Source organism: Papio anubis, chromosome X (assembly GCF_008728515.1).
Source record: "Papio anubis isolate 15944 chromosome X, Panubis1.0, whole genome shotgun sequence".
Taxonomy (NCBI): Eukaryota; Metazoa; Chordata; class Mammalia; order Primates; family Cercopithecidae; genus Papio; species Papio anubis.
Genome location: NC_044996.1, coordinates 30,045,958 through 30,063,095, shown reverse-complemented (window position 1 = coordinate 30,063,095; position 17,138 = coordinate 30,045,958). Strand labels below are relative to the sequence as shown.

General features: G+C 41.2%; 1 protein-coding gene across 2 annotated transcripts; it reads left to right on the top strand.

Annotated features, from left to right (window-relative positions):
• Window positions 1–8,049: 8,049 nt before the first annotated feature.
• TEX13D (TEX13 family member D) lies at window positions 8,050–14,067 on the top strand. Of its 2 annotated transcripts, none has more exons than XM_009198224.4 (2): window positions 8,050–10,499; window positions 11,084–14,067. In XM_009198224.4, exon 1 carries the CDS (start codon window positions 8,906–8,908, stop codon window positions 10,487–10,489), a length of 1,584 nt encoding a protein of 527 aa, XP_009196488.3. In that variant the 5' UTR covers window positions 8,050–8,905; the 3' UTR covers window positions 10,490–10,499; window positions 11,084–14,067. The 2 variants fall into 2 exon arrangements, with proteins under 2 accessions (XP_009196488.3, XP_009196487.3); XM_009198223.4 differs by having other exon boundaries at window positions 10,778–14,067.
• Window positions 14,068–17,138: the final 3,071 nt, after the last annotated feature.

The following is a 17,138-nucleotide window of genomic DNA, read 5'->3' as shown; positions in this document are numbered from 1 at the left end:
AGCCAATATTATAGTTATTAATTTTGTTGCTCAAATTGTGCAATTAACAAAATTGATTTGATAAAAAAGATATAGATTACTATGCCAAAAGCATCAGAATTAAATAGTTTTCAAGCACACATAAAACATTTATCAAATATGACCACGAACTGGGCCATGACAGTCATAATACATTTCAAATAATTGAAATCGTGATGTGTGTTTTCCTACTTCAGTGCAATTAAAATAGATATCAATAATAAAAAAAGAAAATCCTCATAATTTCGACAGTAAGGAATAGATTTTGAAATAACTCTTGTATCACAGAAGACAACATAATGGAAATTAGGAGATATTTTGAACTACATGACAAGGATATATTACATATTAAAACTTGTGGTATGCAGTTAAAGTACTACCTGAAGGGAAAGCTACAGTCTTAAATATCTATATTAAAACAAAGAAAGGTTCAAATTTAATGAACAAAGTTCATGATGTTAAAAAAGAAAAAGCCCAAAGATCGTAGAAAGAAGAAAACAAAAAGGGTAATGTAAAAGACGAAATACACCAGATAATTAAGAAGATGATTTGAATCAGGCTATTGCAATCCAGTGAATGTACCTCAGTGAGGAATGTCTCAAAGAATAGGAAGGGAGCCTGGAGGTTTTAATAGAGGCAGATAAAGAAGGAAACTGTAAGTAAGTCTTATGGGACATGAGGAGGATAGAGATGGGTCTTTTCTGCATTGTGGAAGAGTGGAGGTGGGTGTTTTATTGGGATATATGAGAGCATGGTGGTCCTTTACAAGTTAGCCAGAGCACAGAAGGGTGGGAGTACACGGCTCAGATAATGTTCAACATTGTCAGTAAGAACAAAAATATACAATGGACTCTGGGGACTTGAGGGGAAGAGTGGCGGGTGGGGAGGGATAAAAGACTACAAATATGGTGCAGTATATACTGTTAGGGTGACAGGTGCATGAAAATCTCACAAATCACCACTAAAGAATTTACTCATGTAACCAAATACCACCTGTACCCCAATAACTTACAGAAAAAAGTACATGGAAATGCGAAAAAAAATCATTTCTACTTCAAAGAAAAAAAAAAAAGAACAGAAATTGACTGGGCACAGTGGCTCACGCCTATAATCCCAGCACTTTGGGAGGCTGAGGTGGGCAGATCACCTGAGGTCAGGAGTTTGAGACCAGCCTGGCCAACACTACTAAAAATACAAAAATTAGCTGGGTGTGGTGGCATGCGCCTGTAGTCCCAGCTACTCAAGAGGCTGAGGCATGAGAATAGCTTGAATCCAGGAGGTGGAGGTTGCAGTGAGCCAAGACGGCACCACTGCACTCCAGCCTGGGCAACAGAGTGAGACTGTCTTAAAAAAAAAAAAAACAAAAAAAAACCCAGAAAAACAAAACAACAACAACAACAACAGAAAAAACCTGAAATTAATAAAATAGAATACAAAATAATAATGCAAGAGATGCAAGAGAGTGGACCAGCAAAAGTCATTCCTTCTAAATGAAATGGAGAAATCTCTACCAAGACTAATGAAGAAAATAAGAAAACATCTACTCAATATCAGAAATGAAAAATGTAGTATCACTACTTATGCTGTAGATGGTGAAGAGATGAGTATATTATAAATGAGTATATTGGAAAATTTAGATAAAGTTTAAAAATTCCTAGAAAATATTATATAACAAAATGGACTCAAGAAAAATTAGGAAATTTTGCTTCTATTCACTATCACAGACCACATCTCTGTAATTGGAAGAAAATTACTGAAAGTTGCCAGATTTTTGTCGAGACTCCTTCTTTCCTCAGTATTAATTATGAAAGTGAAGGTGGGTTTAGAGGCATCATAAACTTTTTCTCCTGGTTCTCTTTTTTTAAAGTTTACAGCATAAGGTGTTTTCCTTTCCTTGTCTGGCTGCTGTTGATAAATTTGGGCAGCTAAAAAAAGTACTTTTTTCTTAATTTAATTAGAAATCTTAACACAGAATACAACAAAATAAAACAATTACATAATAACCCCCCCAATATTTTTTTTAAAGTTCAGCTTTTTATTGAACACATTATAAAAGAGGATTAGTCAAAAAGACCAAAGCCCATGTCATCATCGGACTCCTCAGATTCTTCTTTCTTTGCTTCTACTTTCTTCTCCTCAGCTGGCAGTCCTTTGGTAAAAGCCAAGTACATATTCTACGGTAGTGCAGCCACATACATTGCTTTCTAATAGTCTAATTAATATATGGTTAAAGAAGAGAAAAAATCTGGAATAGTGCGCATGGTGTGTGGTCAGAATATAGCTGATACAAACTGAGTTCACAGATCAACTGTATCTGGATCATCTGGTGAGCATTTTGAGGTCCCACTCTTTTTTTTTTTTTTGAGATGGGGTCTTGCTCTTGTTGCCCGGGCTGGAGTGTAATGGCATGATCTTGGCTCACTACAACCTCTGCCTCTTGGGTTCAAGCAATTCTTCTGCCTCAGCCTCCTGAATAGCTGGAATTACAGGCGCCCACCACCACGCTCAGCTAATTTTTCATATTTTTTAGTAAAGACGGAGTTTTACCATGTTGGTCAGGCCAGTCTCGAACTCCTGACCTCAGGTGATCCACCCACCTTGGCCTCCCAAAGTGCTGGGGTTACAGGCACGAGCCACCTTGCCCAGCCGTCCCGTTCTTAAAAAGCCTAATTGAGTAGGTCTGGGACCACACCTTGAAATCTGCATTCTATAAGCCTATTGGGTGATTGTCCATGGACAGTTGGCTTGGGAACCACCATCTTGTTTTCTCTCTCTTAAGCATCAGTTGTCTTAACTGTGCTATCATATTTAAGATGGCCCTGTTTAGTAAGTTCTCAGAATACAGAAATTCTGTATTTGTAGTCAGACTGAAGTATAATCTTGTAAGACTTTTCTGGAGAACAATTCAGTAACATCTAATAAAATTGTAGATGCATGCATCAGGAAATTCCACTTCTAAGTATATACTCACAAATGTATACCACCAGTCGTGTACAATGTTGTTAATTGCAACTGCTGCTAATGATGATAATACTGGAAATAACATAAATGCACATTCAAAGAGTGAGCAGCAGTTAAAATGAATGAACTAACCTACAGTTATCAACATAGGAAGATATGGAAAATATCATGTAACAATGCAAATTTGAAAAAAGTTGATATTGTTTACCACAGAGGTAATACTACATATTGTTTATAGATAAATACATATCTATAAAAATATACACAGGAAGTTACTGTGTTTGGGTTACTTTTGGGAATGGAAGGCACAAGCGAGGGAAGGAGAAAATGTGATACAGGAGGACTTTAGTTGTATCACCAACATCAAATTTCTTTAAAAAGTTCTAAAGCAAGTATGACAAACTGTTCACAACACTGTTAAGTCCACCACTTCCTAGCTGCGTGATCTTGGGCAAATTACTTATGCTTAACCTTTATGAGCCCCAGTGCCTCTGTCTGTAAAATGGGTTGATAAGTGTACCTTTAATACATGGAGTTGCTTTGAGGATTAAATGAGGTAAAGGCATTTTTTGTGTAATAACCCCATAGTAAACACTCCCTAAATCATGGCTGTTATGATGAGTAAGAAAGTGTTAAAAGCATTCGTTCAGATGTGGGTCAGTAAAGGCAGATGGGAAAATGTACATTCCCGAGAGAGACGACATATGGCACTTTAGAGTAAAAGCCTCTGGTGAGGGCACAGGGCTCTGAGTGTGCCCTTGGGCAGAGAGCAGGGCTGATTTATTTATTTATTTTTCTCCTTTATTGGGTGCAGTGTCTGTCTGTATGTGTGTGTGGTGTATGTGTGTGTGTCGGGGTCGGGGGTTATATTTATTATGGGAGTGAGTGATGAGTGCCTTTACCTGGCACAAGGCACTGTGTGATCTGGATTCTTCTAAACTCAAATCCCAAATTTCTAAAGAATGTGGTGGCACCTTCAGAGAGTGATCTGCTTTCTAGCCACTGCCTTGTGGAAAGCAAGATAATAATGGAGTACGGATTCTAGGCACTGGACAAATTGGTGACGAAGTCACCATCCTCTCTTCTTAGCCATGAGTGAAGTCTGAAAGGAAAATTGATTTCTTCTATCAATGGCTTTTGGGCTTGTCCTCCTTAGATTAGGAAATTTTAGTAAAATCCTACTGGATCTCACTGTCTAATAGCAATCTGTACTTCATTGCTCAAGGCTCAAGACAGTGGTAGAAAAATGACAATGATAGCTCAAGTGGCATTTCAAAAAGAGATTGTAGGGTGGTGTGGGGTTGGGCTTGTCAGTACTATCCTCACCAGTGCAAAATAGATGCTGACTTTACCTCTTCCGGTTTATTCAATAATCAGATATAACCTACTGGACCTTCAGGTATCCAGTGCTTTCAGAAGTCACCCTCTTGCCATTAGGTCAAAACCAGAGTAGTAGTCATTTTATACTCCTAGTATCGATGTATTTATATTAATTTTTGTAAGTGGCACTATTGATAGGCTATTTCTAATAATTGCTAAGGCAAAGGAGCCTGTCAGTTTCCTCCAATTCAGGTCCAGTAATTTTTCTTAAAGGTTGTTTCCCCCAGCCTTTCTGTACCAGTCAGTCTATGCTTATCCTGGGGTAACTAACTGCTCATAGATCTGCAACCTACTTAGTTACTTCCTTTATGTTTCAGCCTCCTACCTTCTGCCCTAACCTTAAGACTCTAGATCCTTGGGGATTCAGCATCCATTCTTCTTTGTTTCATACCCCTCCACTTGGCTGATGAATCATCTGCCCCTGCCCTTCCCTCCAAGAGTGGTGATCTAAGTCTGACTTGCCAGCCAGTTAGTTGGCTAGAGCTTAAATGACCCAGAGTTCCTGCTTCCTTGAGTCCTCCAGGCCACACTGGCATGTAAGCAGACATAAGAGATTGTTTGTAGGGGCATGTTTGTGGTGGGGGTGGAGGTGGGAGGTGTAAACTTGTGAATGATTTCCGTGAAAATGTTCAATAGGGATGTCACTTACAGATACTAAAGGGCTAACAAGTAGAAAGAAAATACAAAAACCATTTGTCTATGGAAAACAAATTTATGTCTGCTTACTCTTTATGGCTAATTTTACCACATATGCAATAATAACCGTGAGTGTTGTCAAGATGGGTCTGATGAAATTGATTGTAAAGTATGTTCACTTACAATGTGCCATTGTGCTCAGCTGTGCTCACATTTGTGTTGATTATTGACTATGGGCTTCTGCCCATGTATTCTGCTCACATGGAAACAAAAATTAAGGGGATGTGACTCTAGTCTTTTTGAGATTAACTGCCTAGCTGCCTCCTTTCTTTTCTTTTGGCATCTGTTGGGTAGCTATATTGAATAGGTCACTGTGGGTACAAAGTACAAGAAAAGAAAGTATATGTAATAAAAGGTGTAAATTTTCCTAAAGTGGCATGAAAATTGTTCCTCAGTACTCAGCATATATAGGTTATATTTACTCTATATGCCTTTTCTCTATTCTATTTACCACCTTTGATTCCTAGGAGATTAAATCTGCACAAACGTAGATACATACTAATACTATGAACTTTAAAATGTTATTTTCCTTCCTTTATCATCAATGATTATCATTTAGAGTTGTTATGAAGGCTTTGTGACAGAGCTTATACTAAAATTGAAAGTATAAGAACTTACTGAAAATCATGTAAAAATTAGCTAGTTTTTAATGTGGTTTCTCAGATTGATTAATTTATGCAATTGAATTGTTCTACCTCTTGTAAACATACATTCACACTTTGCAAACTTGCACACCTGCAAAGTAAAGTGTGGTGGTATTTTTGATATTATCATTGTTTCATCAAGAATGATAACTCAGCCAGGTTACCCTTTAACTCTCATTTTATAGGCCATTATATATCACCTTCCTGTCTCAATATAGTGGAAATTGATTCCATAAAGGGCTCAAAGGCCAAAAGTACTTTAAACTTAATAATTTAAAAACACATTGGCATTTATGAAGTGTTGTTACATTAATTTGGAAATAGTTTGAAATTGTTATAAAGTTTAACAGTATATGAAAGCACTTCCCCAAAAGATAGATACATCAGTTTGGATACAGTCAATTTTTTTCCTTAGGGAAGTATGTGTCTTTAAAAAATTGTTTTTCTCTGAATTGAAAATATGACAAGAATATTCCCTTATAGCTTTCAGTCTGACTTTTAACCAAGATTCTAGAACTCATGAAATAGTCTCTGTTTTTCCCTTTTTCCTTCCTTTTTCACTATCTTCTATTGCTTTGTTCCCCCTTTTTGGCATTTATAAGCACTACATGTAATAGGAACCATATCAGGTGCTAGAAATCCAGAGATGAAAGGACACAATCTCAGTTCTCAAGGGACTAAGTCTAATTGAAGAGAAAGAAGAATAAAAAAACTAATTACACAGTATTGGTGGTGTAGTGGTCAGGAAAAACTTCTTGGGAGAGGTGGTGATTGAGCTGGAAGGATGAGTGATAGCTGACAAGGAGATAAAATGAATCTTACTTGGGATATTAATAGGTTTGGGGTATGATAGCTCTCTTTATACAAAAAGTGGCAGAGTAGGGCAACTGGGGTCTCTATCCCTTCATAAAAGCATCTAATGGAGCTGGAAAATACTGTTAGAATTAACTTTTGCAGAACTCTAGAATCTAGTCAAACCATATAACAATTAGGGGAAAGCTTAATGAAGAAAGAAGCTGCTGCCTTGCAGTAAGGGAGTTCTCTGGTGTTTCAAATTGCCTGTCTCCCTTTCCGCACACACTAGATTGGAGGCAGCCATGAAGACAATAGCATGTACTCCTGGTACAGGATGACATGTGCCAGATGGAGCAATATGGACCTTATTCTCAAAGAATTGTGGTTGTGTGTTTCAATCTGTCTGGTAGCTCCTTGAAGGACAGATGTAAGGGCTTACTTCTGTTTTGCCCATCTGATTCAGCTTTCTAGGTGGCATTTACCAAAAGCATTTAAAGGCAAAAGTATTGGCTGTAGCAGCCTGGGACAAGGGATAGCAGTCAGGACAAGCAATAGATAGACCAAAAATCCTGGGAAGAAAGAGGGTGGGAAAAAGAGATATGTGGGAGAATGAGGGCCTTTAAAAATCCTAATGTAAATCAGGGAATTGAGAAAGCCTTGTACATGCCCAAGACTGGACATGCTCAGAAAAAGGCCTGAGAAGACCCCATACTTCTACTTGTTGCTGACTTTCAGATTGGCCACAAGCAGGAAGTAAAGGCAAAGGCAGCATTATAAATGATCTGGGTAAGCATTAAAGGAGTTTCCCAAAACAGAGTCAATCCTTAAAGACTGGGAAAATTTAAAAAATTCTCTCTTCTCTTCTCTTCTCTTCTCTTTTCTCTTCTCTTCTCTTCTCTTCTCTTTTTTCTTTTCCTGATGGAGTCTAGCTCTGTCGTCCAGGCTGGAGTGCAGTGGTTCGATCTTGACCCACTGTGCAACCTCCATCTCCCGGGTTCAAGCGATTCTCCTGCCTCAGCCTCACGACTGGCTGGGATTACAGGCACTCGCTGCCACGTCCAGCTAATTTTTGTATGTTTTTTTAGTAGAGATGGGGTTTCACCATGTTGGCCAGGATGGTCTCCATCTCCTGACCTCGTGATCCGCCCACCTCAGCCTCCCAGAGTGCTGGGACAACATGTGTGAGCCAATGCTCCCGGCCTTCTTTCTCTTTTCTTAAAAAAATATTTTTGGGGCCAGGAGCGGTGACTCAAGCCTGTAATCCCAGCACTTTGGGAGGCTGAGGCAGGTGGATCACCTGAGGTCAGGAGTTCGAGACCAGCCTGGTCAACATGGTGAAACCCCATCTCTACTAAAAATACAGAAATCAGCTGGGCGTCGTGGTGGATGTCTGTAATCCCAGCTACTTGGGAGGCTGAGGCAGGAGAACTGCTTGAATCCAGGAAGCAAGGTTGAGGTGAGCTGAGGTCCCGAACACTGTACTCCAGCCTGGGCAACAAGAGCGAAACTCTGTCTAAAAAAAAAAAAAAAAAAAAAAAAAAAAAAAAAAAAAAAAAGGAGGTTACAAGCCCAAAATACATTAATCCTGTCTTGTATATTGACCTACATTGTTATCTTTAGCATGTGGTTTTTGTTTGAATTCTAGTTACTGTCTAGTGCAGCCCAGAGGACTCCCTTTAGCATTTCTCCTAGGGAAGATCCAGATCATGGATGAGCATTTAGTCAAAAGGAAAAAGAGATACCCTCTGAGATCTGGGTTGACCAGATAAAGATGGGAGTGAATTTACAAGGACTTCATGGCTCAATTACTTGCTTTTCTTGATGACAGGGACTATAAGTTCACCTGTTCAGGAGCTAAGGGAAGGGTGCAGATAGCATGACTGACTCTATGGAATGTTTGAAGTAGTAACTGAGAGTACAAGAGATGGAGCTGAGACAAGAACAGCACCCGTATATACACCTATCCAACTCCATCACCTGGCTAGGGATTCATTCTATGATACTGGATATTGTCCTTCCTAAGCTATTGGAAACGGGTTCTGTTGGGACACTACAGTCTGCAGCACACCCATTTTCCCTGTGGGGAGCGCTGTGCCAAAAGAAGCTGGTCCCAGCAGGCCTTGTGGGTCCCAGCCAGCCTTGCGGCACGACTCAGCTTTTCTCTGTGACGTGTCGCGGAGTCGCCCATAGGGTTCGGTGTGGTGAAGGGGGCCTGGTTCTCTCTTTGTGAGAACAAGGGAGTGAGGGGGGAAGGAGGCCGAGGAGGAGGCCAGGACTGAGCAAGGACTAAAGTAAGACTGAAAGGGGAGGTGAGGGGCGGACTGGTTGGTGGCAGCAGCCTGTACCGGAAGCGACGGCGGCAGCCGAGGCGACGCACTGTGAGGCAGCTGCTTGACTAGGCCGCAGCCGCCATGGCGATGAATTTTGGGGACCGTGCCAGCGGGTTCCGCCACAGTGATGTGATCAGGTTCATTAACAATGAAGTCCTCACGGACGGCAGCGGCCCAGCCTTTTACGTGGCCTTCCGCTCGCGGCCGTGGAACGAGGTAGAGGACGGGCTTCGGGCCATTGTGGCTGACTCGCAGGTGCCGCGCGCTATCAAGAGGGCCTGCACCTGGAGCGCGTTGGCTTTGAGTGTGCGAGTGGCCGCGAGGCAGCGGGAGCAGATGCTGTATCACGTTCGGCGGCTGCAAAGGCATGTGGAGGAGCGCCAGGTGACCTCCTGGGCTCTAACGTCCCAGTTGCAGCAGCTGCGCCTGGAGCATAAGGTGGCGGCAACACAGCTGCACCTCGCGCAGGCTGCCCTGCAGCAGGCGCTGAATGAGCGTGATGGGCTGTACGGGAGGCTGCTCCAGGTCGAGAGGTTTCCCCAGGCCGCTCCACTGACCCATGAAATAATGTCTGGGCCTCAAGCAGAGCAGAATGGGGCTGCAGCATGTCCCCTGGCTACAGAGCAGCAGAGAGATATGGTGGCCATGGGGACACAGGCTAATGCGCAGATGCCAACCCCAACAGATGCTCTTTATGTGCCAGGACCTCTGAGTCTCTGGGCCCAAGGCATGCAACCTCCTCTGCCAGGGCCACATCCATCCCCACTCCCACCACGATTTCCAATGAAATCCCCATTTTTGCCACCTCTACCACCTGCTGTAGTCATGGGGGCAGAAGCAGCAGCAGTCCCACTTCAGATGCCTCCTACTGAGATCCACCCACCTTGCCCGTGGCCTGCAGTGGGCTTGCAGGAGGAGATGGCCCCTCAGTGGTACCAGAGAAGCTACATCCAGGAGGAAGATTCCAAAATCCTTCAGGGGTCATTCCCCTTAGAAGACAGCAGAAGCCACAGTCAGGGAGAAAGTTCAGAGAGGTCCCAAAGAATGCCCCTCCCTGGGGACAGTGGGTGCCACAACCCGCTGTCAGAGAGTCCCCAGGGGACAGCTCCACTGGGGAGCAGCGGATGCCACTCCCAGGAAGAAGGTACAGAAAGACCCCGGGGGATGGTTCCCCTGGGGAACATAGAAAGACAAAATCAGAAAGAAGGTCCAAAGAGGGCCTGGAGGATGCGCACCCTGGTGTTTCGCAGGAGCCGCAAACCAGAAGGTTCAGAGAGGCCTCAAGGGACTGTCCCCCAGGGAGACAGAAGTTACAGCCAGGAAGGATGTTCAGAGAGGGCCCAGGAAATGGCCACCACGGTGTTTATCAGGAGGCGCAAACCAGAAGAAGGTCCAGAGAGACCCCAGGGCACTCCCCTGGGGGACAGCAGGAGCCATGGTGTCAGAGAAAGCCCAAAGAAATGGCAACGTCGGAGGCAGAAGGCCAAGAAACCAAAAGTGAATAAAGTCTCAGGATCCCAGCAACAGGAGAAGCCTGCCTCATTTCCAATTGCAGTGAATTGGAAATGCCCATGGTGTAAAGCCATTAATTTTTCATGGCGTACAGCTTGCTATAAATGCAAGAAAGCCTGTGTGCCATTTGAGAGTGGAGGACAAACTCACTGATTTCAGGAAGGTAAGTAAGAATGGACATACTTCAAAGAGAAACCAATTTCCTAAGACCCTCTTCTGATTAAAGTATAACTTATTTACTTCACAGAAAAATTGAAACCAAAATTATGGAGAAAATTAAATAAAATAATGTATTATCCCATTACCCAAATTAGCCATTTAAAAATTATTTTGGATACACATACATACAAATGTATATGTATTTATATTCTAATTTTATTCATTTACTTGAACAGAGATGGACTACTTTTGATTTCTCCTGATTGCATTTAAATTTTGCAGGTGGTGGATTCTGGATGGCTGATGCTGATTGTTTATACCCTGGAGAAGCTGAAGTCATGAAGCCTTTTCTTTTCCTTTTCGTTTCATTCCTTTTCCTGAAAATGCCATGTATGTGGCTGGGAGCAGTTGTGTGATTTTAGAGTTAGAAGCTATGTTGAATTTTAGGAACAGTATTTTCCTTTAAAATGCTATTATTCCTTTGGAAACAAATTTTAGAAACACCACACTTCCTTGAAAATGCTATTAATCCTTTTGAAACTACTGCAATGTTCATGTTTTCTTCATTTTGCTTTGTTGGCTTTATAGGTGAGGTCCTGTTTTTGTATCTCAGCTCCACCAAACTTGCTTGTTGCTGAGGAAGCTGAACCTGTCCCATTAGAAGATCTTCCTAGGCCAAAAGAAATAACACGTCACTCCTAATGGACCCACACCTCAGTGAGACTGACTGCAAACTTACTGTATGCAGCAGAGAGGAGTAAGAGGAAGTCAGAGAAGAAGAGATGATTTGACACTCATTAGGGGGAAAAGGAAGAGCAGAATTGTTTTGTTAGAATTGAATTTTTCCATTGGGACAAGGAATTAACTTGGAAGAGTTTGGGGGGTTGTAATGTTCAATTCTATAGATGATAGCATTTCATCTATGATTTTCACTTCATTTAGATGAATTTCATTTAGTTTGTTAAATAGTTATTGTCTAATATGTGTTAGGAGCTAGACTTATAGGTTGTTATTTGGTGCACAGATCATAATCCTTGTTGCTGAGTTGGTTAGAAGATAGGAGAGAGCGTAATTTGGGATACAAATTAGATCAGGGGTATCTTCTTTGCCTTGCATGTAGTGTTGCCTTAGGTAAAACCAATTTAAATAACATCTAGATCCATTTTTGCAGTTGTGTGGGCAATGTGAAAGAGACTTGCATGAGAGGTCTTGAGTAACCAAACTGCTAGTCTCAATGGTTTGCAGGTGAGACAAATAAGCAGTGGCAAACTTCAGGAAAGTGGCCTTACAGAAGTGCAGGCAGGGCTTTTCTGATTTTCTGCTGATTTCCTCCTTTGAGAGGGACAGATATTTTCCTGGCTGCCCATAAGCCTGCCTGAAAGACCACTGGGGTGTCTTGAAGAAAGACAGTGCTCTGAGGAGTATTCACTGCACACTCCAGCCCTCAGCCTTGGGCTGCCCCCATTCCAAGTCCCTTTCTAGTCAATAGGTGGTTGAAGAACAAAATGGATTTCAAGGACAGACAGACAGACATAAGGGCTGTGGGCTATGGATGGTGTTTCTCTTGGGAGGACTAATTGGGTTAAAAATAAAACTGGACTGGGGCGAGCACTCTTGGGAATGCCCCTGGACCCTTCCTCTTTGGTATGTTCTCTGCAGGCTCCCCCAAAGCAGCTGTTGCAAGGCAAGGCGGGATCCAGGGTGAAGCTCAGGGGTGGTGGGTTAGATCTGCCTCCAGTACAAGCTAAAGATATCTTCAAGTTTCCCTGTGAGATCCTGCCCAGCTCACCAAAATCAACCTTTGTCGGGGGTTTTCTGATCCTAACTAGTAATAAAGAGTGTGCACTTGACTGCTGTGTCTTCTGCGTAGTGTGTATCTCATGGCAAGTTTTCTCAGAGGTGAAAGCTTAAATCTGCATCTTTCCTCCATCCTATTGAAGTTCAATCTCATTTACTACTGGAGGGGTCTTCCTCTTACGAGGAATTACCCAAGAATTGGGGGGACTTCTATAGGACCTTCAATCCATCATGATTGTCCTTTCTATCCTCAGAGTCCAAGTCCATATGGTCCTGTGAAGGTTAGCATGTCTTCTACTTCAGGGTGGTGGGGCAGGAGGGGTGAGTTGGAGAGAGTGCTTCTACCTAGGCTTGGAGCTCTGATGCCTGGAGTCCAGCCTGCTGTGTACCAAGAAGCCATTTCCCTGAGATCCTGTCTCCCTGAGGTCCCCTGATGTCCCATGAACAGAAAACTTCCCTCCTGCATTTCTGTCTTCCAAGTCACTGTACCCTCTCCCCTATGCATAATCCTATCAAGTTGTTTAGAATTCTGGAAAACAGCCAGGCTGTAGCCTGTCTGCTCACAAGACAAATGTTCCCTGAGGTGAAGGGGAGTGGAGGCCAGCTACCTGCTTGGTATGGGCACAGGAATGGGGACAGAGAACAAAAGTGACCTTGCACCACCAGCATTCTCACTTCCCTCAGAGTCATGATTACTGGGAGGGCCTTGGTTACTTTGGAGGGGAGCACTTCAGAGGAAGGGATCCATTAGGGATGTCAGACCCAAGGCTAGGTTTTCTGGATTGGAGGCTGGTTTTATGATACTTATGTGGGCTGATAGCTCCTTGGAATTTTGGGAAGATGGGACACAGATGAGACTTGGACATGTTTCAGCATAATCCATTTTCGCATACCAGCAGGTCATTCTAGGTTTCACTATAGTTGTTTCTTTTATGGCTTCAAAATGGACTCTGTTGTTAATTGGCATGCTTTTAGGCCTTTATAAAACAGACTCACCCTGTGTATAGCTTTTATATATTTTAATATGATTACACAGTCTTTCAGGGTCAACCTTTTTCAAAACAATCTGAATCATTGAGGCTGTCAGATCACTACTCTCTTCCAGGCTGCATACATGCAAGAAAAAGCAGCAGGTTTCTGTGGCATAAACCTGGGCTTTGGAGACAGAGAAAACTGAGTTCAACTACTTGATCTATTATTCAGTAGCTGTGTGACCCCCAAAGAATTTACTGAAAGTCTCTGAGCCCCACAAGTGTTAGTTCCCTTTCTCTATCTTCAGGGTTCCGCTCTGGATCCTGTGGTCATGAGTATGTGAGATTATTAATCATAGTAAGAGATACCACTAGAGTGTTTACTATGTGTTAGGTACTTTAAGGACATTGTCCCTTTTGATGACTGTAAGGTATTATAGGTACCTATATTAATAGTTTTCAAAGTGGGTACTATTGTCCCCAATTTACAAGTGTGGTAATACCCAAATTTGGGACTTAGTGAAGCCTGGCTTCAAAATGAAATTTTACTAGTTCCAATGTCTGTACACCACCTAAGGTTTTACCCTTACTGAGGGATACTGTGCATTTTAACAGGGATCATAATGCCTAAACCCAAAGAAATGACTGTAATGGAGGGACTCTGAGGTATAGTGGCAGTCTGGTGGTTGTGGAGCTGCTCTTTTAGAATATCTCAAATTTTGGCTGGGCGTGGTAGCTCAAGCCTATAATCCCAGCACTTTGGGAGGCCAAGGTGGGCAGATCACCTGAGGTCAGGAGTTTGAGATCGGCCTGACCAACATGGTGAAACCCCGTCTCCGCTAAAAATACAAAAATTAGCTGGGTGTAGTGGTATGTGCCTGTAGTCCCAGCTACTCAGGAGGCTGAGAGAGGAGAATTGCTTGAACCCGGGAGCTGGAGGTTGTAGTGAGTGGAGATCACGCCACTGCACTCCAGCCTGGGTGACAGAGCAAGACTCAGTCCCATTTAAAAAAAAAAAAATCCCAAATTTTGGGATATGTGATCGATAACCCAGGATGCTACTGAGTAGGGCCATTTATTATCTTAGTCACCAAGACTGCAAAATAAGGGCAATGATTTAGGCAGCAGGCATGACTTGTGTTGATTCAGCAGACTGGACTTATGAAAAGTTTATATCTGAGTTCGATATTAAGATAGGACACATCTTGACTGCTTACCTAAAGTCTGTCTGAAGTATTCAGTTTTTGTTTTAAGTGAATAAGGTGCCAGCTGTAAAAGTCCAATATATTCTGTGTGTGTGTGTGTGTGTATATATATATATATATATATATAATATTTTTCAGTGAGGAAGGAGGGGAAAATTAGATTTTGAAAACTTCAGACTCATGTTGCCAAACGGGGATGTTTTTTACATTATGGTGCTAAATCTACGACAGAATGGCAAATAAACACATAACTTCCTTATCACATGCTTTGTAAAGACTCAACACAGAATGGTAGCGGCTGCTTCTTATGTGGTACAGGCGCTGCATAACACTCTTCAGTGGTTTCTTCACTTCTAGCATGTGATAGAGTCAGTGCATCCACTGGCACTAAAACTCACATACACTTAATGATACTCAACTGCCCTAGCCTGTGACCTTAAGAGATTGCTGTTGAACAGATTTTTCTCATTCTCTATACTGTTTATTCTTTGGTGTTTAAGAAAAGCGTTCAGAAATAGTGAAATAGACATAGGAAGTGTTGCTGCACTGGGTATTAATAACCCCAGGAGACCTAGCAAAATTTTTTGAGTACAACTCCCTATTTGGTTCGCTGTTGGAGGCACTCTCTTCAATGGACTTAAGAATTGCTCTAGTAGGTCAGATCCTGGTCCATTTAGGCTAACTTCTCTGGGGCATAAAGCAATTGTGGAAAAGCACCATATCATCCTGAGTGATAATTTTAAAGGTAAGCAATGCCACTAGAAATCTCTAGCTTGTTTTATTACTTTACACATCAAGTAAACAGCATGCATTCAGGGCAGGATTGTTATAAGCTGGGCAATATGCTTTACTCTGTGGAAGTGATCTTTGTTACCCTCAGTGACCTTGTATTCTATTACAAGAAATAAGGTAAATATGCAACAAACAGTTTCAGTCTTTTCATCAATTGTTCCATCATATTTTTTTGCTTGTAAATGCCAGTTTTTAAAAGATTCTGTATGCATGTCAAATGACATCAATTAATAAAAGATTACTTGTTCGTTTAAAATTAAGAAAACCTATATAACTATAAAGTTCTCTCATACAAATTCTAATCAAATATAATTATAGCCAAAAAGCAGCCACTTGCCATTTTTCATTTAGGATTTTGGTGAGGATTCAATGAATTCCATTGTTTTTATTATTGCTATTACTATTATTACAAGCAGCCTAATCCCAGGCAAATGGACCATTTTACTAGGCTCTTTGTAATATTGACAATGTCTCAAAATCAATATTACCTTCTTAAAATTCTATGAACCTTGGGAACATAAGTTAGGAACAACCTCTGTAGAAAGCTAGTAGTTTTAATACATGTTAAATGCCAGTAAGTGCTAAAGGATTTTTGACAAGTGCAGTATATACCATTTTGGGTTCCAAAGCTTCCATGATAGCCAGATGGTTCCAAATTGTGTCCACAGTCTACAAAAAGGTTGCTAGGAAAATTGGCTTTGTTTTGTTTCAAAATAATATGTGGTATTACAGCTTCACTTGAGACATTTTCCAGCACTTTGTTGCTTGTGTCTATATACACTATTTTAGATTTTACTCTTTATTCTGCACTACATTATAAAAATAATTTCACACAAGGCCGAAACCTATGATTACTTTTGTGGTAGGCAGCAGTAAACCATACCCCAGTGTTTATAAAATGATGACAATGAGCTATCTGAGGATTTTGTCTGTATTTAAAAGTTTTAGGAGATTTAATCTCATTTATTTTTTGCTTGATATATATATTTGTTTTGGTAGTTTCAGTGAACCATATTGGTTTTAGGAAGGAAAAAGATTGGGCAAGTATTGAAAATTTCATACCTTTACAACTACAATTCCTGATATTGTCTAGACAGTTTTGAAACTTCAGAACGTTTATGACTTGCTTTATAAAAGACTCATAGTATTTAACTCCTCACTGATCAATGATTCTAGCATTTTTTTCATGAAATATTTATTACTGAGAAGGAAAAGCAAAATAATGTCAATGTTGCATATGTAACTACAAAATGCATTTAGAAATTCACAATTCACCACTAGCTGTTTTGTTTGCTGGGTTATAATATTTCATTTGTATTTATAAAACTGCTTAAGGAAATGTTTATAGTTCATTTCATTCCATTGCTTCGCGAAATTTTGGTATTTGTGATGTACAGATCAAAGTGGTCATCTGTGTTTGAAAACATCAGAGATTTCTTTAAAAATGTTCAGGCAAAAATATATAGACAAAATAACAGTCTCTTGGACTTTAATCTTTTCGATTAAAGCTCCAGTGGTGGAATTTTATTCTTGAGCTTTCAAGAAAGAGAACAGATTTTTTAGATGAAAAGCTGCAGACTCGTTTACAAAGACGTAATATTTTCTTGTGCCGATAGCATACCCTGAGGGCCCCCACCCAGGGTAAAGAGAGGCGGAAAGAAGATTCTGTCACGACCCAAAGGCAACTGGTTGATGAGGCCAAATAAGTACATGATGATTTATTTGTGTGTCAGGTGCCAAGGTGTGGGATGTGAAGAGTTGTATCTATAAACCAAAATGAGGCAGACCACAGGGTAGACGTTGGTAAGTGATGAATGTGAAAGAAGTCAATGTCAGAAATGATACACTTCTTGAGGCAAATTAGAAGCCACACTCTCT